Here is a 25,676-nt window from a genome sequence, read left to right as displayed (position 1 = left end):
TTTAAAGTTGATTTTTACAAAGCATTAGTTTAAGTCTCAGATATGCCATTCATTTGTAGCCCCCAGTTGGTCAAAAAGCATTTGACGGTTTCATTTTATTCTTTTTTAAGTAAACACCTTTATTTTCCTCATTCTCTTTTCATCTGGGAAAATGTAGAGCAGTGTGCCATTTAAACTTGGGTTTAACATTGTATGTAGTGGCCCTGGATCCATGTGACGCGGGAGCTCACAGTCGTGGAGATGGGTGATTAACAGCTCAATCTGATTGACCAGCTTTTTGCTACAGTTTTATAGTAATATGGTGAAACTTGTGGAAAAGACTTAAGAATTCCTCTGCTTTTTTAAGAGTCTGATGCTACTGTCAAATAAATGATTGGTTTATAAACATTTTTTGTTGTTGTTGCTAGGAACCACACCAGTTCCTAGCAGAAACAAATAAAGCTATATAGAAATGTTCATTCTTCTTTAATGCTTGTCTGATTCAATGATGTTTTTGTTTCATTTAACACAGTTATGCATTCTCATTATGGAAAATTTGGACAACACAGAAAAGTATAAGGAAAAATAATTGCCTGTAATTCTGTCACCTGGGGTGGGGAGAAAGCACTTGAGTATTTTTGCATATTTCTTGCTAGCTTCTCTGCTACTTTGCTTGTTTTTACATAATTTTACTGATTCTTGGTATGATTTGTGTCTTGGTTTGATTCTCAATCTGAAGACACAATTCCATGTCATTAAAAGCTGTCAGCCTTGATTAGTTGCATGATATTCCATGGAGTGTGCCATGGTTCACAGTGCTTTCCCTGTTGGACAGTTTAGATTGCATCTCATGTTACAGTTGAGTGTCTTTGTGTATAACTCTTTAGGAAAAATTCCTAGAGGTGAATCTCTGGGTCGAGGTTATGAACATTTTGTAGTTCTTGCTTCATGTTGCCTTTGCAAGTGGATATACTAATTTATACTCCAAACATGTGGTATGAGAAGAGCTGTCTGGCTGTGTATTCTGGGAACATGCATAGCTTAACCTCTCTGTAGGTGTCTGAACTAAGCCCTCTGCCCTCTGACCCTGCTGGGCTGGGCTAACTGACTTGGAGGTGGTCAGCTGCGGTTTTCCTGGGCTTTCTCACTTTCACATGTATCTGACGTGTTCCACAAACACCCATGTGTAGATGTCCCAGTGATTTTTTTTGTAGTTTTATTTGCACTGTGAAGTAGCCCCTTGCCAGACTACATTTTCCAGTCTTAGTTAGAAAATACTGACACAAAAATCGTTCGTGCCTATGGCCAGCCGTTAGTAGCCAGCTCTCTCTTTTGCTCTTCCCGTAGGCTCCATTTGGCCTTTCTGAGCTCCCCAAAGCCGGTAGGACCCTCTGAGCCAAAGGCAGTCCAACCCAAACCTGAAATGTGGTGAGGATGGAACAATATAGCTGGGCCGAGCTTGGTTTAGTTCACTTCGTGTTCTTGGATGTGCCCAGTCAGGCCTTGGTGTTCGTTCTGAGGGCAGCTGTGGGGAAAGAAGAACAGATCGCTGTCTTCAGGTGTTCGTTCATTTCTTGGTTAGCATACCACATGGATTATTTCCCAACTGCTTTTTATTTCTGAGTGGCTTTTAAAGCTTACTTTGAATTCTCAAAGCATACCTTTTTTAAATGAAGGTTAGTGAAGTATGGTGTTATAAAATAGAATATCCTCTTGTTTCGGCCTTCATCAAACCACTCAACAAATATTTATTCAGTATGTTTTGTAAGTGTATGTGGGATTCCGTAGTATAAATGATCTGGTCCCAGACTTCAAAGGGTTTATAATCAAGTTATCAAAAATCAAGGTCCTTATCTAACACAAAATGTGCTAAGAACTTTACAAAAATGCCTTGGTCCTTACAGTAGCACTTCAAAGGAGAGTGGTGGTGTGCCCATTTTACAAATGAAGAAACATGTAGGTGAGTGTCGCAGTGGACTTGGGGGTCTAAAAAGCCCTCTAACTAAACCGGAGTGGCATTAATTAGGTGTGCCACTTAGGAGACAGATAAGAGAACCTAGACATAAATTATGAGAACTCACTTCAGACGTGGGCACTGGAAAAAGGAAGGGAGTGGGTACTGGGGTCAAAGGAATGCTCGAGATTCAGTGGCTGTGTGGATGTAGGTGTAAAAGCTGAGTCCATTTCTCAAGCCTGAACAACCGGGATAATGGTGCCATTTGCAGAGGCAGGAGGCAGCTGAAATGGCCATTAGTCTTGTGGGGGGACAATGGTAAGTTTGATAAGAAACTCATCTTTTTGCTGCAGTCTAAAGAAGTGCAAATTTTCCACGTCTTCCATTTTTACCTTTACTCGTCTTCATTCTGCACGTATTCTGGTCATGCCCAGTTGACTATGCTCTCCTCCCTAAACCATGCTTGGCTGCATCTCAACCTTTTCATGACAAATTTGGTTGTCGCCTGAAGTGCGACCACGTCTTGCTCTCCAGGTGTGGTCTATGCTCATATTCCACGTATCTTGAGGTGGTGGTTGCTGCCCTTTCTATCATAATTTCTAAACTTCTCCCAAGGCCTCTGACAAAAATCTGCCCCTTTGCAGCCCATGCCAAGAGGTTCTATCAGCTGCTGTTACCAAGCCACCCTATCACTCCATTTGACTTGTTGAAGGTTTCACTTCCTGAGTGATGGTGGTATTCTCAGTGTCCTCATTCTTATGGATGGTCCACCCCGCAGCATGGCTTGTGAGACGGTTGGTTATCTCACCTACAACATTATCTTCCAAGAAACTCCCTATGGCCATTTCACCTCTTGTTTTCTCTACTAGTTCAGCTTTGCTCCATCATCACAGCCTTGAACATATCCTTGCACCCCTCCCTCTCAGTCAGTTACCCCTTAACTTGGCTCTGCATGGTTCTTTAGCCCCTTCTCACCAATTATTATATATCACCTCCATCAGAAGACCCAGTGCCAGTACCTCAGCATGAGTGCTCCACCCTTGCTTGCTTGTTCCAGTTACAGATGATGTAGGCCTTTGACCCTTTCCTTCCTGTCCTCTTCAGGACCTTTCTCCATCAGGCTTTCCCTCTTTATGCCTTTCATCTGCACAGCTTTTGCCTTACAAAAGTCATTCGTCAAGTGCTTGACATCTGTACGTGGCAGGCATTGTATCAGGCACTTGGAACCCGAGATGGCTAGGTCCCTGCCACCACCAAAGTTGTACTCCAGTAGAATATGCAAAATAGTGAAATACAGAGATTAAAATGCAACTCTGGAGGGTGCTACAGCAGCACGTAGGTGAGACAACTAACTGGTTTTATAGGGGTAACATCCAAGGAGCAAGGGAGTCAATTGGAAGTGTGTTGAGTTTGTTGTGATTGTCTTCATGTCACAGACGTGGAAACAGATTCTGTGGGTAAGTTACTTGCCTAAGGTCATGCAGCTTGTAAGTGGGGAGCCACATTTCAAACCCATCTTTTAACCACAAGAGAAGCCTTTCCTGATTGTTCTTTCTAAGAAGGACGTGTTTCCTAACTATCTTTATCACATCATTCGGGTTATATCTTATGTGGCACTTATTACAGCCTGTATCTATTTTATGTATTAGTTCATCATGTACTGTCAATTTCCCTGACTAGATTGTAAGCTCCACGAGGGCAGGGGTGATACCTTATTTCACTCGCATCCCAGAGCCTGACATGGTGTGGTGCATAGTAGGTGCTCAATAAATATTTGTGAATGAAAAACTGGTGGGTAACCGTGTTTGACTTATGCTGTCCGTGGAAATCACTTAACACCTGTGTAGCAGGTGTTCACCCAGAGAGGAAAGCAAGGAAGTGCGTGACTGGGGCAGATGATAGTGGTGAAAGGTGCTGGGGAGTTGGGAGGAAGTCAGTGCACAAACCTAGAGTCCAGGATCTGGGGCAAGGGCTGGGAGTGGAGGAGTGGTAGGGCACACACGCAGTGGGGTAATGTGTGAGTAGGCCTTATATTAAACCTGAAAGCCCCCTTTTAGATCCAGCCTGTATATGTATAAGGCTGGGGAAATTCATGTCATCTACATCATATACCGAGGACCACTCGTCTAGCTCAGGTACATTACACCGAGTTACACCATACAGTTGTGCATGTAAACATTCTGATTTATCATCAGTCTCAAGGCTAACAACCTGACCCAAGTCATTACTGGACTCAGTACTTTGGAACTGTGTGACCTGAAGTCTCTGGGAGTCATGGCCACATGCCATTAGATGAGGTGTAGGCTTGTCCTACAGCACACAGGTGGTCCCCAAACCATGAAAGCGCAGCAGTCCATCCAGAGAAGCCAGTGAGAAAACAAGCTGGAAAATGAACACAACGAAGATAGCAGGAGCAGTCGAGATAGAGGGGTTGGTATCAGAGCAAAAGAGTCAAGTATTTCAGGGAGAGTGAAGTTAAAAGGCTTTTGATATAAAAGTTTTAAAAAGATTTCAGAAGCACCATTTGATTGAATCTACCTGATTATTAAGTCCTTATATAAACAAACTAGGACCCACGTTTTGGTGTGTATGCACCATCCCCCGAAGTACTGTGGTACCAGGTCATTGCACAGAGTGGGCAGAGCACGCTCTTCCATCTCACTGCTCCAGAAATGCACCTAATAAATTGTCCTCACGTAGAGGACATATCAGATACTAAAGTTGATACGAACAGGTAACTACACTTGATCTTTGCCAAATGGCCGAGAAGCAATGACCCATTGCATTCAGTCCCATTGATTGTAAAGATGTAGCCCATTGATTGTTAAGATGTAGGAGAGGAGTGAATCTGTGTCTTAGAACTTAAGAATTGGTCCTGGCTGGTGTGGCCCAGTGGATTGAGCGCTGGTCTATGAGCCACAGGATCGATCACCACTTCGATTCCCAGTTGGGGCACGTGCCTGGGTTGGAGCCAGGTCCCCTGTGGGGAGCACGCAAGAGGCAACTACACATTCATGTTTCTCTCCTTTCTCCTTCCTTTCCCTTCTCTCTAAAAACAAATGAATAGAATTTACTTTAAAATTTAAAAAAAAAAAAGAATTGTGGTCATCGAGATCTTCCTTTGGCTCCCCCACCCAGGCCATAGCCAGTACTTCCCTCCAGGACGGTTTCAGTGGAGTGACGGAGGTTGCCTCCAGGCTGCAGTGGGATGAGGACAGCAAAGTGATGGAGTGGGCAGACACGAACGACTCCAGAACTGGCTGTGATGGAGGGCGAGGCTGCAGCGAGGGAACTGCCTGACAAGTTTTAAGGATGGGAACATCTTGAGCCTCATGTTCAAATGCTAATTGGGTGGTGGGATGGAATCAGTGGGAGAGGTGAAAACGCAGGGTGTGTGGGCGGGGTTGGCCAAGATCATCGGTACACTTATGTTCCTAAGCGGGAGGGAGCAGCTCAGGTCCGTGTCGGAGGCAGATGAAGCGATGGGTGTGGACACAGGCATGTGTGTTGTCTGGGTGGCGAGGGGAAAGTTCTCGTCTAATGGTTTAGTTCCGTGTCGGAGAATGAAGTGACGTGAACTGAGTGATGTGGCCCGTTCCAGAAGTGGGGCGCTGTGAGGAGGGAGGTGCAGAGACAGCAGGGTTAGTGGGAAATAGTGGTCCTAGAGGATCCGGAGGAAGGTGGACAAGACAAGGACAGCAGTGAGTTGGACACCATAGCCTTCCCGTGGCATCCATGTATCTGGGGGACTTTCCTTCAGCACTGCTCGATGTTAAAGCCTTTTATTCAGGGTTGGGGCTTTGTCAGGCGGGCGAGCAGAAGAATGACAGGAATAACATCTTGGGGATGCTGGCAAGTAGTTGACATGACGGAATCACACTCCTTAAAGTGTTCTGGCTGGAGTGAAAAGGCACATGTAATTGTCGAGTTCCATGGATTTGACTTTTACTAACTTGGAAATCTGCATTAGTTACTCTCTCTTCCATTTCTTGGTTTTTCTGATGCTTTTTTCCCTGACTTGTCAGGAGCTCCTTTTCTCTTATTTCTCCCTGGAAATGTAAACGTAGATGTCACCTTGCTTGGCTCGCTGCCTTCCCCCAGCCTCTTGACCCAGGGTCCGTGGCACACACAGCCCGTGCTCCCAAACACCCAGGAAGGCCAGGGGTTTCTGTTGACCAAACTATGGCAAACGTCTAGAAGAGTTTTTATGTTCAACCTGTCGTCATATTTGAAGTGAGTTCCTTGTAGGCAGTACATAGTTTTGTTTTGGGTTTTGGTAGCACCTTTATTGAGGTACACGTTATGTATTGTTTTAGTTTGCTAGGGCCGCTGTAAAATGTTCCACAGATTGGGCGTGTTCGCAGAAATGTTTCTCCTGTTTGGAAGCTGCAGGTCTGAAATCAAGAGCGGTTCCTTCTAAGGGATCCGAGGGAAGGGCCTGTTCCAGGTCTCTCTTTTTGGCTGATAGATGGTCATCTTCGCCCTGCGTCCCCTCATGCCGTCTTGTCCGTATCCACATCTCGGTGTTCAGACTTCCCCTTCCTGTAGGGACATTAGTCGGGCTAGATTAGGGCCCACCTCACCGTTAGTTGCACACACATTCAGGGCTGTTATGTCTTCTTGGAGAATTGACCCCTTAATCAGGCTTCTCCTTATCCCTGATAATTTTTCTAGCTTTGTCTGAAATGCATATGGTGATTCCAACTTTCTTCAATTAGTGTTAGCATCTTTCTCCATCCTTTTCGTCATCTGTGACTGTATTTAAAGTGGGGTTCTTCCAGACAACGTATGGTTTGGTCCTGTTGTGTTTGATCCAATCCGACAAGTTGCTGTCATTTAATTGGTATATTTATACCATTGACATTTAAAGTGATGATTGACACAGGTGGGTTAATTAGTACATGCCATATTTTTTCCTGTTTTCTATTTGTTTCCCATGTTCTGTTTTTCTTCTACTTTTTTTCTTTCCTTCTCTAGTTTTTTTTTTAAAAGATTTTATTTATTTTTTTAGAGAGAGCAGAAGGGAGGGAGAAAAAGAAGGAGAGAAACATCAATGTGTGGTTGCCTCTCACGGCCCTCCAACTGGGGACCTGGCCTGCAACCCCGGCATGTGCCCTGACTGGGAATCAAACTGGCAACGTTTTGGTTCACAGGCCAGTACACGATCCACTGAGCCACACCAGCCAGGGGCCCCCTTTTGATGGAGGATTTTATGTTATTTAATATTTTATTCTCAGCATATCAATTATGCTTTTTAAAAAGCGTTTTTAGTGGTTGCTCTTGAGTTTACAGTCCTTGTCTTCTTTCAAATAACATTGTTGTATCTTAGAATATTCCCAAGTCCTCCTTTCTTCTCCCATGGTATTGCAGTTGTTTAACTTGTCCATAGCTGTAATCACTGAACATTTTGTTGCTGCTATGATTTTGAAGAAACTGTTCAAATAAGAACAAAGTACTTTACGAGTACTTGCACGGATTCCTTCTCTAATGCCCTTCCTTTCTTTGTGCAGACCCACATCTCTGACCTGTACAGCATTTTCCCTTTATTCTGAAGAATTTCTTCTATTTCTTGCTGGGCAGGTCTGTGTTGAATGAATTCCCCTTAACTTTCTATGTTGAGAAAGTTTTTGCTTCTTACTCACTTTTGAAGGATAACTTTGCTAGATACGTAATTGTAGTTGGTGGTTGGGGTTTTTTTTTTTTATAGCACTTGCACTCCACTCTGTTTTTGCTTTACATAGTTTCTGAAGAAAAGTGCAGTGTAATTCTTACCTTGCTTCCTTTATAGATAAGGTGTTTTCTATCTTTGGTTTCTTTCAAGATTTTCTAAATTTGAATACGATTTGCCTAGGTGTGCATATTTTTACTATTTCTCCTGTTTGGTGTTCTCAGAGCTTCCCAAGTATGTGATTTGGTCATTAATTTTGGGAAATTCTCTGTGATTATTGTTTCAAATATTTCTTTTATGTCTTCCCTTTTTCTGAACCCTCTCTCTGGCGTTCCCATTATGAGTATGTAACCTTTTGTACCTGTCCCACAGTTTTTGGATTTTCTGTCTTGTGGTTTTGTTTTGTTTTGTTTTTGTTTTTTCATTCTCTTTCTCTTTACATTTTAGTTTTGGAGATTTTTTGTTGAACATTTCTTCAAGCTCACTGATTCTGTCTTCAACCACGTCTAGTCTATTGATGAGCCCATAAAAGGCATTGCTCACTTTGTGACAGTGTTTTTGATTTCCAGCATTTCTTTCTGATTCTTAGAGTTTTTATATTTCTGTTTATATTGCCCACCTGTTCTTGCAGATTGTCCACTTTTTCCCATTAGAGCCCTTATGTAACTGATCGTAGTTGTTTGAAGTCTCGGTCTGAAAATTTCACCATCCCTGCTGTATGTGAGTCTGGTTCTGATGCTTGCCCATCTCCTCAAACTGTGTTTTGTGTTTTAGCATGGCTTCTAATTTTTTGTTGAAAGCCAGACAGCATGCACTAGGCAGAAGGAACCCAGCACTAGTTCCTTCGAAGGTTTCTGCCTGTTCACCTCTCCAGTACTGGTTGCAGTGCTTTGCACTGTGTTATCATTTATCTGCTGGACCTAAGAAGAGTTGTTGGTTTTTCATTTTGTCTAGTGTTTATAATTAGAGTGGAATGACAGCTTCCCAGCTCCTTTCATGCTGGACTGGACTTTCCCCAACTCTTATTTTAAAAGATTTTATTTATTTTTAGAGAGAAGGCAAGGGGAGAGGGAGAGAAATATCAATGTGTGGTTGCCTCTCACGTGCCCTCTACTGGCGACCTGGACTGCAACCCAGGCATGTGCCCTCTCTGGGAATTGAACCAGCGACCCTTTGGTTTGCAGTCTGGTGCTCAGTCCACTGAGCCACACAAGCCAGAGCTTTCTACAACTCTTGAAGGAGACTGTTGACCTCCTCCCATGTCCCCACTCCTTGTCCTGTGGCCTGAAAATCTCTTGAGGAGGAAAGATGGGTCAAATCATTTGGCTCATCTGCTTGTTTCATTTCTTGGCATCGCTTTCCTTCACTGTCAAATGTCCCGTGTCTCGGGAACTGTTATTTCATATTGCCTTTGGTTGTTCATTGTTTCAAGTAAAAGATCAAATCTGACTCCTGTTATTCCACCTTAGTCTGAAGCAGAAGCAGCAGATTTTATTTTCAATAATATTTAATGCCAGTTTTCCTCCCAAACACTATTTCTAGCTGTATTTCTTGGACATGTTGAGTATTTTAAGTGCATAAGATCAGAAGAAAAGAAAACACCACTTTCCCTCCCCAGCGGAGCTGTGTATGGGCCAAGTTTGGCTACGGTTATCTTTGGTTATCCCAGCCTCCCCAGTCTAAACTCTCTCCTCACTGTTCTGCCCGCTCCTGCCCAGGCTGCGAGAGCCCACACACCTTTCCTCCCATCTGCCCTTAACTGAGAGTCAATCCCTTTATGTCATCAAAGGAGGGCTCAACGCAGAAGCCTCGCACCTATGTCTCAAAGCCCTCACAGCATGATCAGTGCCTTAAAGGCATTTTATTTTGGTGGGGGGACAGATGGCAATGTCTGCATTCCAGTTGTACTTCATTCAGACCACTGTCGTAAAAACATCCACATCGCCAACGGTGTTAGGCAGTATGACAGTGATAACTTTCCAAGTCTTCTTTTTGACTTGAAAAGTGCTGCCTTCAATAATATTCTTTCTGAAAGACAAGCTCATCATAGCTGAACCCGTCAGAGAATTGACATGTTCACCAACAGTGGGATCGTATTTCCATGCACTTGGCTTGACTGACCGCAAACTGTATTGATAGAATATTCAAACATACAGCCATAACCTGCCTGTTAGTAAATTGACCTCCATATGCCAGAAAATTCAAAGAATGCCATTCGACAAAGGATTTATATATTTATCACATGCTCTTCACTGTTCTGTAACGTTCTCTGCAGAGAGCAGGAAGCCAGCTCAGTGTTTTAGAGGTGATCAGAATCTGGTGCTGCTGACGGCCGGGAAGCGTTGAGCACGCAGCTTCACCGACGGATGTTCCCACTGTCCATGGGCCGCTGCAGGTTCGTGCTGGAGAAGCACAGGGATTCTGACACATTGTGTTTTTCACAATCCTGATTTCAAAAAATCACGGTGCACTTATACTCGCCTGTGTTGCATTACCTGCTAACTGTACAAATACACATGACCAGGTGAACAGGGGCCCCGGAGCTTCAGCTTCTTCGACTTCACGGTAAAGCCCCCTCTGAGCTAAAGAGTTACTGCCATCCTACCCTGGACTCAGCACGGTGCTGAGTTTTCACGGAGACATCTGAGGAGGAACTGCACTGACCCCTGCTTATCAGGTTACACGGCCCTATTAGGGAGAAGAAAATACGAAATGGCACAAATAAGGAGCACAGACGCAACCTCACAACTGACATTCAGGACCTGAGAGAACGTTGAAGGTGGCTCAGTCGGTTCGGGCCAATAGGACAAAGGACCACACCTGGGCGGCTGGAACAGCAGAAACGCATTGCTCACTGCCCTGGAGGCTGGAGGGCTGAGATCAGGGTGTGGCGTGGTCGGGCTGCGCGGGGGCACCGCTCTTGGGCTGCATACTGCAGACTTCTCATCGGTCCTCCTGGTGAAAACGGGGGGTGTTGGCCCCATTAATGGGGCTCCTCCCTTGACCTAATCACGCCCCAAAGGCCCCACCTCCCAGTGCCATTACATTGGGGATTCAGGTTTCAACATGAATTCTTTTTGGTGGGGGACAAAAATTCAGTCCATAGTGGCAGGTCTCTCCTTAAGACCCCCACCGCACCCCTGGGGCCCAGTCTTCAGAGTTAGCTATGACCCTGGCTCACTTAGGATCAGAGGGAAAATTGGGGGGCAGCTGATAAAGTGACAAATGAGGAAACTCACTACTATGAATGAATTTTATAAAATTTAAATTCCTATTTCATTTAGCATATATAGGGATTTTTTAAATCAAAATTATTAAGATTGAAAGTTACAAAATTCATTGTATAATTGGGCTAATTTATTTGTATTTAATGGGTAAAAAGTATGACTACTAAAGTATTATGATAAAGCTAAAATAAACTGATATGTGAACTAATTAATAAAAATATTAAGTGCTTATGTTTTCAAATAAACCAGGTTTAAACTAATAAAAAGTTAGTGTAGAAAATTTCAAACTAGTACAAAGCTGTCTACAAAAAGATGTTTTTGAAAGGTGACTCACAAGACCATGTAAACAGCTAAGCAGCGTGTTTAGCATTAAGATTTGCCATGGGATCGATGGCAGTTTGCGAGCTGCCTCCCCGCGCCTGCCTGGGAGAGAAGGCTGTGGAGCGGGGCACAGGGAAGGCACCAGCTTCAGGCCCAGGCTGGCAGCGGGGTGCTTCTCTGCTCATGCAGCCTGCTCACCTCAGGACACTCAGGAGAGACCAGTGGCTTAGGTACTCTGCAGCAGCAGAGCTGTTCGATAAAAACCTGGAGGAGGTAGGCCAGTCCAAAATTGGCATTTGCCACCGAAGGTCTCACCTGCTCCCCAGCGCAATCGTGAGCATCCCCAGAGACAGAGACCGCATTCACCCTGCTGTCACCACCCTGAAGGTTCTGACGATACCAACAGGTAATATTTAGGCACCATCCTAGCTTAAAAGTACTCTCATATGCTTTTATTTACTCACCGATCATCAGAGGCTGGTTTACCAGAGTTTATGGAAGGAAAGAGACCATTTAAAGTGGCCATTCTCACCCTTAGCTGCACACTGGACACAACAGGGGAGTTTTAAAAATCGTGGTACTCCAGCCACTCCCCAGGCCAATCAGAATTCGGGGGCCAGGAGCCAGGCACAGCAACACAGAGGCTTCATGAAGCGGGAACTCAGCCTGCTGTCCAGCTGCCCCAAATTATCTGAATTCAGAAAGGAACACACAATTATACTGAGTTTGCTATGTTTTATTTTGGTGCAAGCAGACCCAAAATCATGGATAGAAGGAGAGACAGTGGAGTCCCCATTCAGAGCCTACCTCCTTCAAGAATTCAGGCGATTTCTCGTTTGTCTCCCTCTTAAGGAGCATTTTAGAATTCAGAATGGCTGTTTTTCTTTCATGTTCTAAGCCACCTTCACTGATTGCCAAATTTCTGTACATGTTTTGGTCTGTTTCTGTACTTTCCATTAGTAATTTCTCCATTCAAGTGTCACTGCCATACTGTTTTAATGATTGGGACTTTACAATGTGTTTTACTCTCTGGTCAAGCTATTTCCCTCTTACTGTGCTGCTTTTTCAGAGTTGGAGAGAGAGGTTTAATCAGTCACAAGTTTATCTAACCTAGACTTAATTTGTCAAGTCCAGGGTTTGCAAATTCTTCCCCGCCTTGCCCCCGGCCCTATTCTCTTTTCTTCATCTTCGGTGAAACTTCTTTCAAATTGAACCCGAGAAGTCAATGAAGAGGAGTGGTACAGGGGAAATGTGCTGGGCGCTGGGGCCTGTGAAACCCGTGGTTGTAAAGAGGGTCTGAAAATCACTGACTCACACACCTGTTATCATACTGTGTGACAATTTGCCAGAAATGGCAAGCAGTTCTTCTCAATATGTGCAATTAATACTATTTTTATATTGACAGCTAACATTAACACTTTTTCTCTGTAAACACTCTTAATTAGTGACTGTTGATAGTATTCTGTTGCCTTATGTCTCCCTTGTTTCTTCTCCCCGCCACGCACATCCTCCCTCCCTCTTTTTCTCTCCTCTCTCTCCGCCTCTCCCCCCATCTCCCCCCACCCCATCTCTCAGGGCACAGAGCCAGACCTTGTTCCACACTCTCACAGGACCAGTGGTAGGCATGGCATGATTTCAGACCAAGAGCCCCTTCAAGACCATCTTCATTCACTTAGCGATGCCTCTCATTTCTTTGTTACAAGAGAAAAATTACATGACATGAAAGAAACTGGCAAGCATTATTAGTGCGGCTAAGCTTTACTCCAAGCATACATGAATGCTTTCTTCTTTGGACAGCCACCAAGGAAAAAGATAAGGAAACCATGGCGGCCACTGAGGGGGTCGCGTCACAGGAAAAGGAGGGGAGGTGTGCAGCAGGCACGGGGATGCCATGGGGATGCCACAGGGTTGGAGCAGTGTCCCAAGCGCACCGTCTTCTCCCTGAGCATGCACAGAGGGAACTGCGGGCTGGTGTGTGCCGGGGCCAGAGAGACGTGGTGTAGTCTCCAGGATGGAAGCTTCATTTTTATCTGAGCGTACCCTGGCCTGTTCAGCTATTGCTTTACTGAGCATCTACTGTGTGCAGAGGTGCTGTGGGGAGGACAAAGGTTTTTACAAAAGGATGCTCTCCTTGAGATTTTTACGATTTCTTGGAGAAATAGCACAAACTTACAAGGATCAGAATGAATGATAAGGTCACTAGAAGATAACATTGGTAAAAATCTGAAAGACCTTGGATATAATGATGACTTTTAACATAAAACACCACAGGTATAATCCATGAAAGAGGTAACTGATCAACTGGACTTCATTAAAATTAAAAACCTCTGCTCTGTGAAAGCCACTGCCAAGAAAATGAGAAGACACAAACTGGGAGAAAATCCTTTATTTGCTGAAAGAAATAGCGGATAAAGGATAGTTATTCTAAATCACAAGGAACTCTTAAAAACTCTACAATAAGAAAACAACTAATTTAAAAAATGGGCAAAAGGCCTAAACAGTCATCTCACCAAGAACATACAGAGATGTCAAATAAGCATATGAGAAGATTTTCCATGTCAGATGTCATTATGGAGTTGCGAAGCAACCTGGTCAAATGGCCACTGTTGTATATGGTGCCTGTGGCACAAGGAGCGAGCCCCACTGGGGACAGCAGGGTTTGGGTGGTCACGGTGGGTCAGCGTGGGATCACTGGGTGTGATGTGTGGGTCACCCTGGTGGGGCATGTTGATGGTGGGGGACAGTTTGTGTGTTGTGTGTTGGGGGGGGGGCAGAGGGTGTGTAGGAAGCTTCTGTGCTTTCTGCTCAATTTTGCTGTGACCCTGAATCTGTTTGGAAAAATAGTATTTTTTGAAAGGCAGTGTACGTAAGCAAATAGTTTATACTCATTAGCTTAAAAAATTGCACGGAAATATGGCAACTATCAATAGTTGCCTCTAAAGAACAGAATATTGGATGAGAGAAATCACAGACCTAAATGTAATACCCAAAACTATAAAATAGAATAAAATGGGAAATTTTTTATGATCTGTGTTAAGCAAAGATTTCTTAGCTCAACACCACTGACATTCATTAAGAAAAAAGATACACTGAGTTTCACTAATATAAAGTTCTGTTTTTAAAACACACTGTTGAAAAAATGAGAAGATGAGTTACAGACTGAGAAAAAATATTTTCAAAAGACGTAACACAGATCCAGAAAAAATATCAGTGTATGTATGTGTGTATATAACCAAGAATAAGAAAACAAACCACTCAGTTATTAAGTGGGCAAAATAATTTGAATAGAAATGTCACCAAAGAATCTATAGATGGCAAATGACCACATGAAAAGATGCACAACATCATTAGTCATTAACAAGGCAAGCTAATGCTACAGTGAGACATTATACATGCATTCGAGCAGCCAGGAAAAGGAGCGAAAACACCGCACTGTCAGGCCCAGTGCTCGTCCACGGCCGGGATAATGCAAAACTGGGACGGCCACTTGGGAGAGCAGTGTGGAAGTTTCTTGTAAGATTAACCATACACTTAAGATATGATCAAGCAATCCCACTCCTAGGTATATAAGGGAAATGAACATTTGTGTTCCCACTAAAACCTATGCTCAAAGTCACAGCATTTTTATTTGTAACTGTCCTAAACTTGAAACAATAGAAATGACTCTGCACTGGGGAACGGATGAACTGTGGTGCATCTGTACAATGGAGTGAATGCTTAGCAATAAAAAGGGCATACTGCTGATACTCACATACTATGGATGAATCCCAAATGCATTGTCAAGTGAAAGAAACTGGACTCAAAAGGTTGTATAATGTATGATTCCATTTATGTGACACTCTGTAAAGGGTACAACTACAAGGGAAGAAAACAGGCCAGTAATGGCCAGGCGACGGGGGAGGCAGAAAGGATGGATGACGGAGGGTCGTTTGGACATTGGAGAACTTGATTGAAATTTTCATGGTGGCTACACAGCTCCAGTTTTGTTAAGTCTCATAGAACCTACATCTAAAAGGGTAAATTGTACAGTATGTAAATGTGATGGTTAGTTTTATGTGTCACCTTGACTGGTCTAAGGGGTGTGTGTGTGGGTGGGTGGGTGGGTGTCTGTTGGGGGAGAGGGAGAGAATTTAAGGTACTGGCTCTGGCAAGTTCAAGATCTGCAGGTAGGCTGGCAGGCTGGAGACCCAGGCAAGAGTTCACTTTGCAGCTCCAGGATAAAGGCATTCCGGGGGCAGGATTTCCTTTCCCTCCGGGATGCGGGGGGGTTGGGGGGGGCGGGGAATCTTTTTTCTCTTAGTGCCTTCAACTGATTGGATGAGGCCCACCCATGTTATGAAGAGTAATCTGCTTTATTCAGAGTCTACTGATGTAAATGTCAATCTCATCCTTAAAAAAGCCCTTCACTGAAACATCTGGAATAGCGTTTGACTAAATATCTGCATACTATGGCTTGACCAAATTGACACATGAAATTAACCACCACACTCAGCAAATGTTAGCTGACCGTAACGTCCCTGATACAGCAATGAAAGGGAGAGAGGTTCCTGTTCTCAGCTACCTCACGGTTGGGTCAGGTACAGCAACTTGCACACACAGGAGGAGGCAGAGTTCACACGCAGGTGGGCATCGGGGAGTGGGGAGGGGGGCGTGGTGCGGCTTCTCAGGGCAGGTGGCAATTGAACTGAGTGTGGAAGGCTTATTGCTGCATTCTGAGCTCCTAGAACCTCGCTTGGCACGTAGCAGGTGCTCCATAAATCTCTGAATGAAGTTGGGAGCTATGGACAGAGAGGTGGAGGAAGACCTTGCTAAGGAGTTAAATGCCATGGAGAGTGATCGATTTTAAACCGTGCATGGGATTAGCATTGGGAAGTCTGTCGGCAGTGTGCAGACTGTGGGGGCTGACAGGAGGCTGGAAGAACAGCCTGCGTCTACTACATCTGGCCAGGTGTGACATAAACAGGCAGCTCACTAAGCCATTGGCAAGCCTGATCAGCGAGGGATGGAGAGGAGAGAGATTTAGGAGGCAGGACTGAATGTGGAAGAGGCTCCAGGCACAGACCTACACCAGAAGGGCCCTCACACACCCTTGTTTTAGGGATGAGGGCCCAGACCCAGAGGAGGAAAGCAGCTTGCCCCCGACAGCACACATGGGACCGGAACCCAGGTCCTACCTCTGGTCAGGTGCTCTTCCAAGGCCAGATGGCCTGTGTTCCCTCTCTCGCTCTCTAGCCAGCCTTGCCCTGGGGCAAGTTCCCAAAGCCCTTCCAGCCTCCACTGTGGGAGGCGAGCCCCCAGGCCTGGGCACTCAGCGCCACCTTTGGCTGCAGAAGGAAAGGCAGCGGTGCCGCTGATGGGCTGCAGCCTGTGGGGACGGCGGTGGGGCAGGGGTCACCTGCGGCTTCTGGGCACAGCCCTCATTGTGGAGCAAGCCTGCTCTGCGTGGCGGCCGTGACGCTGACCCAGAGTGGTGCTTGTTATTTTAAGCAATTCACGCTGGAGGGAGGAAGTGACTGAGGAAAATGTGAAAATGAGTAGTTCTTGCAAGACGTATGTGATAAAGGAAACGGAACATAAAGACTGAAGAAGAGGCACATCTGTTATTTGTGCTCCTTTTTATAGCAACCTCTAAGTCAGACTTTTCACCCGCAGTAGGAACCCCTTAGCTCCTGAGTGATCTCCTAGCCCAAGCCCCGCCCAGCCCCATGGGAGTGCAGGAAAGTGGGCACTGGGGGTGGGGGTGGGGGTGGGGGCGGCCAGAACCAGTGTGATCACTCCAAGCGGCGCCCCCACCACCCAGCCTTGTGCAGGGGACAGGGGGTGGGCTCTGAATGCTGACCCTTCTCTCGCTTCCTCTCCGTTTATTGAAGAATGGGGTGGCCTACCCCAGTCACCCCCAATCCCAGGCACATCCACACCCAGATTGTTCCTCACAAGCAACCAGGAAGGCAAAGCGGACATTTTCATAAGAATATGGGCACCTCAGCGTGGAGAAATACTGGCATTCTCTCCCCATTTTTCCTCTTTTTGGAGGCGGACGGTGTGCCCAGCGACCACGTGCCAGTGGGCGCTGAGCCTGGGGACTGGCGGAAGTGTCGCAGGGAGGTGGGGCTGACGGAGCCAAATGATTCTGGGCCTGTTGCAGGGGAACCGGTCCCCAGTCCGAGGCCCATCTGCTGCAGTGAGGAAGGGCGGAAGGGCTGCCGGGGTCCACGGTCCCTGAAACAGTCCCCAGGCAGCCCCTCGGGCCTCCTCCGGAGGGGCCGACTTCCCCGTAGGAGCCTCCTCTGGAGTGAGCCGTTGGAGGCTCTGGCTGAAAACCAACCATCAGCGAGAGTGTCTAGACTGAGCTGTTCGCTACTAGCGCCGTGGCTCTCAACCGTTCATTTCTGTTGATGGGTGCTCAGCTCCGTGCGAGGATTTGTTGGGGACTCGGGGGGAAGAGGCGGCCTGCTCTTGCCAGGGCAGCGTCACCCCGGGTTGGAGCTGGCACAGCTTCAGAGGAGTGACAGAGGAGTGTGATGACAGGTGAAAGGGAGGACGGAGGCAAGACCTGCTGGGAACAAGGGTGGGAGGAGTGCGTCAGGAGAGTGACTGACGGAACACTTGGAATAATTGCCACGAGGCGTTGCAAGAGAGAGGAAAAGGGCCTGTGCAGGAGTGTGGGGGCGCCTGGGCTGGAAGCCATGTGTCTGCAGGGCTGCCTGTCAGCGGGGTTGTGTCTTTCTCCAGCAGTGGGGACAGCCTGGAAGTAGAAGTGGATGGTGAAATCACCCATAGCTGTGGATGGGCCAGGCGGGTACAGCGGTAGAACATCCTACCCTCTTTTCCCTTTTATTTGGGGCATAAGCAGGGGAAATAAGTGGGGACTAGGTGTGGCTATATGGAGTGTGATTGATGATTAGATGGAAAGGCTCTAGTGTGGGGGTAAACTGGTGGGGCTCTCCCTTTCGTTATTCCCTCCTCTTCCTTTCTCCATCGTGCTGTCTGGAAGGTAGACAGCATGGCTGGTGCTCCGGCAGCTATCTTGAGCTATGAGACAATGTGCTAAAAATGAATAAGCAGCAAGAGAAGAGAAGAGGAGATGGGTCCCTGATGCACTGACAGTCACCGTCCCACTTTTTTTTTATGAGTGAGAGAAATAAACCTAACGATTTTAAGGACTGCTCTTTGGGTTTTCTATGTTATGCCACTGAACCTAATCCTCACAGAGACAGACCAAGTATGGGGAAATTGTGGGTAAGTATAAGAATTTCAGTAAAGTGATCGACCAGGGAATCTTAGCAAAATAAGAAAGGAGGAGAAGCCAGGAGGCGACCGATCCACTGGAGAATGGGGGTGCACCCTCGGGGCACGAACAGCAGGGCAGCCTGGGCAGGCGCAGAAGGTCTCTAAGAATGGACGGCGACGTAGTGGTTAGAAAGTGAAAGTTCTGATTTTACGTCTCACAGTCCACTTGACCAGATGCGGTCGCAGAAAGTGCTCCCATTTCCCGCGTGCTTCCTGCGCAGCCGCTCCCTTTGATGTAATAGGCGCGCCTGACCGCACTCCTCACCCAAACTTTGGAAGGTAGCTTCTTTTATTAGCCTATTTCATAAATAAAGAAATTGAGGCTCAGAGAGGTCAAGAAACTTAACTGAGGAGACAAAACTGGTAACTGGCTGGGTTGGCATCAGAGCCCAGGCACGTGACTCCAGGGCCCAAGCTCTTAGCCACGCCCACTCTTCTGCCTGGCACAGCGCCAGAACCCCTGCAAGCAAGCAGGCACGCAGAGGTGAAGGCCTGTGATGTGGCTGGTGGCCGCACCTTCCGCATGGACGTTCAAACCCCACAGCGTCACGGCCCGACATGAGCTGTGGGGAAGGCCGTGAGCCACAGTACCAGACATTGAGTTTACAGACCAGGGTAAGGAGCGGGTGGGACAGTGGCCACGGGACCCCGAAGAAGGGGTGAAGGAGCTGAGATCCGGCCGCCCTGTAGCACACCCACCCTGCCCCTGGAGTTCAGAGGCTTGCACGACAGCACAGGAGTCTAGGGAACCAGCACCCCATAGCGTGAGTTAAATTGCTGCCAATGCAGGAGAAGGGTGGGCTCTAGAGCCAGATGCCCTGGGTTCGGATCCCATCTCCACAACCTTTTGTGCCTGTGTCCCCGTGTGTATGGGCATAGCAATAGCTCCTTCCTCACAAGGCCGGGAAGATGAGACGAGGGAACACTTTTCGCAGTGCCCAGCGCGTGGTGAGCACTCAGTCCTGTCGATGCTGCTGTGTCAGAGCTCCGTGGAGAAGGTAAGGACCTGTGTCAGGGTGGAGCAGGACGAGGAGGGCTTCCAGAAAGGTCAAGGAGAAACCGCAGGGCTGGGCCAAACCGCCTCCCAGGGAAGGTTGTCACCCTGACGCCCCTCCCCCCATCACTCTGGACACGCCCCTAGGCCTCCTCTCCTCAGGTTGCTAGCTTGTCACTGTTACATTTCTAATACAAGAAAAGACCCAACCCTTTCTAAATGAATGTCTGAGCATCTTGGGAAGGGGAGTTTTCCTCTGAGCTCCCAAACTGTACATGCCCATCTATCACCCAGAACCTGTACCCAGGTCGCTGTCTAATGGTGTTTGTTGGATGATGGCACAAACTGCCCCAGCTGTGCCAGCGTGGCCAGGTTGGGGCTTGACTGTGTTTACTGTCCTCCTCGTCCCGCCCGGCGCCCTGTTCTCAGCTCCGGGCCCTGTCCCTGCCCTGGTGCTGCCGCCTTGGCTGTGACTGCTCCGCATTCTGTCTGCTCCTGGAGGTCCCACCCACTGTGCGCGTGGCCAGCTATTTACTCCTCGGGTCTGCAGTTATTATTAGACACCATCGGAACCCAATCCTGCTGAGGGAGTTGTTTTTATTTGCAAGTGTCATAAGGTTGGCATCTGTGTGTCTGTTTAGGAAAACCTCTGCTGAGGCTGAGACAAGTATTAGTGAGGATGACAGGGAAGCTGTTACAGAACCAGGTGCCCTTGGGCCAAACAAACGTCTGAGTGGCCACAGGACTGTGGGCAGGCCCCGGTGCCCTCCCCGGTCTCAGCACCTCTGGGTCAGGAGATGCAGCCCCAGGTCCTGCACTGGCCCAGCCTCGGAGCCCAGGGTCTAGTTCTGTGGTCTGCTGCCGACATGCTCTGTGATGCTGGGCGAGTCATTTCGTCTCCATGGGCATCATGGCGTCAGTCTGTGATGTGGAAAGAATGAGCGTTGCCTCCCAGGGCTTTAAAGAGGCCCAAGCAGAAGAATTAAATTGAAAATGCAGTGACATATGGGCCACCATGCATGGAGTGCCCAGCATGCTGCGGATTCTTGGGGGGAAGTGCAAGAACCAGCAGATTTAACCTTTGGGACAGTGCCTGGGTCACGGTCAGAGAGGCTATGTCTCTTGCCCAGGTTCACAAAGCTGGTGAGCAGAAGAGCTGAGATCTAGATCTTGGTAAGTCTAGCTCCAAAGGTCACATACTATTTTCTCTGAGCCAGAAGGCAGAACAGCCTGAAGACATGACCACCTCCCAGCCCCCACCCCAGGGTGTCTGGGAGGCCTGGGTAGCAAGGTGAGCAGGAGAGAAGGTGGAGCTCGGGCAGAGCTGGGGAGGAAAGTGGAGAGAAGGAGGGGAAGTAGAGGGCGCATGGGCTTGGAATGAGCAGCAGGCAGGCTCCGGGGGCTGGTGGTTTCTTTTCTCTCGGCAACATGGGTGTCTTCACTTTGTGATAATTCACGGAGCTGCACACCGTGACTTGCGTACTTTTCTGTGCATATGTTAGACTTTTTAAAAAGGTTAAAAAGAAACTTTGTAGCCTACAGTTCTGGAGTCCAAATGTATTTTTAAAGTTCATACTCATACTATTGCATATGCAGCTCTCATCTGCATCTATGCAAATGACATTAAAAGTTATCTTTAAAAATCTGAAGATATCCAGGTGAAATTCTCGAGTCTGGGTCAACGTACAGATCCCGGAACAGAAATTCTGAGAACTGCTGACCAGCCCCTGACATGGAACCCACCTTGGCCATGGGCCCTCCTCCTCCTGCCCAGCTACACGACTATTCCCTTCAGCTCCCCCTTGAATCTAGAGCAACTGCATGACTCAGGTTAGCCAGGGAGATGTGAGCAGGAGAGTTAGGTGAGACTACGGGGAATGTCCTTGAAGGGAGAAAGACCCACCTTCCTTTATCTCTTCCTCCATCTTGTTCACTGGACCTTAGATGTGATGGCTGGAGCTCTGGTTTCTGCCTTGGACTGTGAGGACAAGAGCTACATCCTTGGGACAGTAGAGTGGTGAGCTGGAAGGAGCCCAGACTATCAAAGACTTTTTCAAATGGAGCCACTCCCCTAGCCTTGGATTGCTTCCCTTAGATTACCTACTACATGACAGAGAAAAAATGTGTATCTTTATTAAATCTTGTCATCTTGTCATTTGGGGGATTTTGTCCCTCAGAGCTGAACCCGATTATAATTCATACTCCCCGAACTAAGGTGTGGGAATGATGGTGAGGGGGCACAGGGCAGAGGGGAGTAAAGGAGAGAAAAAAATGGGACAACTGTAATAGCATAATCAATAAAATATATTAAAAAATAATTCATACTCCCCCCATGAAAGACACAGCGGCCTTCCCTTGTCCTTGGGTCTAATGGCTAACCCAGGATCTGATGGGAACCCACCTTTCAACAGGCTCCAAGTCCCAAAGACAAGAGGTCTTTCACCTCCGTGGAAAGTGCCGTTGACCACTCCCTGACACGAAGGCCCCACGTGGAAGCTGAGAGGATCACCCAAGTGGAACGATCTTATGGGCGCCAGGGCGTTTCCCAGCTACCTCTCTCACATACATGGTGCCTGAAACTCCATCTTCAAAAGGTTGTATAGTTATAAGAATTCCTCATCACATACAAATGCTTCTGGGGAGCAGTGCCTCCTATTGGCATGAAGTCGTCATCTCAGAAGTAGAGGCTGAGTCGGAGAATTCTGAAGATGAACGGGACCTGGGGGGTCGTCTGGTCCAGTGGTTTCCAAGCCCTCATGGTCCGAGATGGCGCCTGGAGGGCCGCCATTTGGGGCAACAAGGGGCACGATGGGAGGACAGAGGACACAGGGCCCCCTTTGGGTTTGAAGCCAACTTTCTGTGCTGGGGAAAGTTGTAAAAAGCACGTCTCTCTTTTATTTTGTGGGCTAAAAGCAAGTCCGAGGTTGCCAGTAGGTTAATCGAGCTTGAACTCCGATGGCCAGCGAGGGGCAGAGCCAGACCTGGGGTACAGGTTTCCGACTCTCAGGACTGTGCTGTCCCCACTGTCCCTCCATGCTTCCTTCAGTCGCCGTCACACTACCAGGTCACCTGCAGACGGTTAACCCTTCCAGAAGGCTGGCCTCAGACGCGTATGAAGGAGATGAGTGAGACTGAAGGCACGCAGTTTCGGTGGGAGGACGGGGAAGGCGCAGACCCCGGTCTGGGCTTCTGTGGGGGTGCTGGGGAGCCTTGGCCGGCAGACAGTGCTGGCTGGGCACGCGCAGGAGTCCACCGAGTGCTGCCGGGGGCAGAGGGGAGCCACAGAGGGTGCCCGAGCCTCGTCACGCACTTGTCGAGACTCACCCTTCATGAAATCACTCCCTCTGTCCCAGGCCACAGTAAACGTGTTCACCTTAGACACAGATAACCTTATGGCTCACAAGGTGCTCTTCCATTTTCACATTTAACTGTCACGAACTCCTACTTTGGGAGGCTGGCATTATATTTTCCAGTGTACATGTGAGGACGTCAGGGAGTAAGCGAGGGCCTTTCCAGGGCTCCCAGAGCCGAGTCCTGAAGCATGTCTCCTCTTGGCTCCTGGTCTGAGATCTTTGCTGCCATTCTGTAGCGCCACCCCCACACCAGGCACTGTTGGCCACTCTCTCCAGCCTGTGAGAGGCCTTTGCAGCCAACCACCGAGGCTTTCAGACAGCAAACATAATCTGTTTCCACACTTGTAACTTGGCTGACCTATTGCCTGGCTTCTTAAGAGGTTGGTGTGTGTGTGTGTGTGTATGTTTGTGGGGTGGACAGGAGTGACCTTGGTGACCTGGTACACGGTTCTGAAATGTTTCTGGGATGTCGACGGGCACATCTCTCCACTGTCTCATTTCTCTCTCATTGGCACTACCCGATCACAGCATCCATGATCCATTAAAAGAAGGACAGGGAAACATAAGTGAAAAAAGTGCTCGTCTTGATGATGGCGGACATGGGGGTTGACTCTCCAACATCCCTTCCGTCCCCAACTGTGTAGCAGCAATGTGGTTCCTGAAAATGACCCAGCTCCTGGGACAGGGTCCTAGCTGACTAAGCCAACAATGATAATCCCATCATTCTCTTGTCAGTGATTGGTGCAGGGGTTCCAGGTGTAAGCCAATCAGTGCCTGGCATCCCTCTCCTGATTATTATTGGTGCCAGGTTGGGAGAGAGTCAGTCTCTCTCTTTCTCTCTCCCCCTGTACTGTCCCCCTTCCCACCTCCTGCTATTGCCCCAGTTGCTGTGGGCATTCATCACGTGACCATGAGGACACCCACTCTTTGAAGCCCACATTTTAACTCAGGACCCTCAGATTATGAGGCTGAGTCTCTGCCCACGGTGCCAGGAGGACCGTTGGAAGCCTATACTTTAGATGGCAGAGCAGAGGATGGGAACAGCCTGGGTTCTAGAAATACTGAGTAGCTAATTGTGGAGCCCACCCCACCTCTAGTTTTTCTGATATGCGGGGAAAATAAATTTCTCAATGGTTCCTGTCACTTTGGTCAAAAGGTTTTAATTGACGCACTGATCTTCAGGACACAAGAAATCTGGACACAAGGAACACAGCCCATATGTGTGCTCAGCAGTCCCCGGTGATGGGGGGGCAAGTATTTGTGAGACAGCTGGTCAAACACGGAGGGCACTTTATGCACGGAAATGTCATCCTGCGATCTCCAGGCTGCGCCTCCAAGATAAACGAATCTATGCCAACTCGTCGCTGGTGGGAAATGGATTAGCATGTGATAACTTATCGGGCCTTTGTAAATATAAGGCCTGGCCCCAGGGGAATAACTTTTACCGTGAGTGTTCAGGCCAGTGGGGTGGGACTTTTGGCACGGAGCTCTGCACGTCACATGGTGTGGACCAGGGATAGCAAAGTGCAGCCTGTGGGCCCCCTCAGCTCATGCCCACGCACCTCTGTATTATTTACACTTTCACACTGTGACAGCGGAGTCGTGTGCGACAGAAACCGCATGGCTCCCGAAGCCTGCAGAATTCATGCCCTGGCCCTTTCCCAAGAGGGGCGCCGGCCCCTGCGGTCCAGCACTGTCTCCTCGGCCTGTTGGTTTTGATAATGTGGGCAATCCTGCCGCACAGCAAGCCAGGCGGGCACCCTGGTCACTGCACTTGTGGCCGGTGATCTGTTTTTAGGGTGTTCGGGCAGAATACGCCCCTTACTTTTCATATATAAGTGTTGACAATGTTGGATGACAGGAAATTTTCTTTAAAATAATCTTTTCCCCCTGGCTGGTGTAGCTCAGCGGATTGAGCGCGGGCTGCGAACCAAAGCATCACAGGTTCAATTCCCAGTCAGGGCACATGCCTGGGTTGCAGGCCACAGCCCCTAGCAACCGCACATTGATGTTTCTCTCTCTCTCTTTCTCCCTTCCTTCCCTCTCTAAAAATAAATAAATAAAATCTTTTTAAAAATTGTGTTTTTAATAATAATAATAATAATAATAATCTTTTCCCCACTAATTCCCATGATAACATCAGGTACATGTCCCTCCAGAAAACCGCTCCCCATTAGGTTGCATTGAAAAGGCGTGAGGATGTGGCTCAGGTGACGGTCCCCTGAAGGTGTCTCTACAGTGCTCTGAGGGCCGTTCTAACAGGACATGACCTTTCTTGCAGGCACAGATGATACTTCTGGTTAAATTTCCACCAGAAACACTAGAATATACGTGAAAGCTATCAGAGCCTTTCCCAACAGCAGGGTTTTCGAAGGGAGGGAGAAGAGAGTGTTTTTGTACCAGGAACCTGTGGAGCAGAGAGAACCCCAGAAAGTGGCAAAAAAAAAAAAAAGTGTGCCAGAGACAAGCTCCAACACTGTATCAGTGTGCAGTGGACCAGCCCTGTGGGACCACGCTTAACTCATTTCCATGAATATTAAATGAATCGGAGGATGAGGCACTTCATCAGGCAGTGATCCTCGGCCTCTCTTCCCCGCCTGTGCCCGGGCAGGAGGCAGCGAGTTCACGCTCAAGCTGGTGCAAGCTGAGACATCGCCAGGGTGGGGGTGGGCGGCCGAGGCAGCAGGGAGGGGTCTGCCGTCAGGGAAATAAATGGAAGATGAGCTGTCACATCCAGGCCTTTGCAGCCACTTCTTCCCGGAACTGCTCTCCACCAGCCTTCAGGGTGGCTGATCTAAAGTGCAGATCCGACCCTGTCCTCTCCCCGATTAAAACCCTGCAGGGGTTCCATGGGGAAATCCCAACTCCCCTCACTCCGGCTCCTGCCCAC

General features: G+C 47.8%; 1 protein-coding gene and 1 non-coding gene across 2 annotated transcripts in view; one reads left to right on the top strand and one right to left on the bottom strand.

Moving 5' to 3' along the window:
• The window catches only part of PIAS2 (protein inhibitor of activated STAT 2), an 85,660-nt gene extending 74,681 nt beyond the window's left edge, over positions 1-10,979 (top strand). Inside the window, exon 14 of the mRNA XM_045850475.1 lies at positions 9,877-10,979. Within this exon, the coding sequence (XP_045706431.1) occupies positions 9,877-9,930 (54 nt within the window). The 3' untranslated portion in view covers positions 9,931-10,979. The remainder of the gene's footprint in view (positions 1-9,876) is intronic.
• LOC123826486 lies at positions 4,518-4,707 on the bottom strand. Its single transcript, XR_006787063.1, has one exon. It is a non-coding gene; the product is annotated as a U2 spliceosomal RNA (small nuclear RNA).
• Positions 10,980-25,676: the final 14,697 nt, after the last annotated feature.

This window comes from Phyllostomus hastatus, unplaced genomic scaffold (genome assembly GCF_019186645.2).
Source record: "Phyllostomus hastatus isolate PE091 unplaced genomic scaffold, TTU_PhHast_1.1 phas_contig_80, whole genome shotgun sequence".
NCBI classification, from domain to species: domain Eukaryota; kingdom Metazoa; phylum Chordata; class Mammalia; order Chiroptera; family Phyllostomidae; genus Phyllostomus; species Phyllostomus hastatus.
Note: the sequence above shows the minus strand (reverse complement) of the source record. Positions and strands in the feature narration are given on the sequence as shown.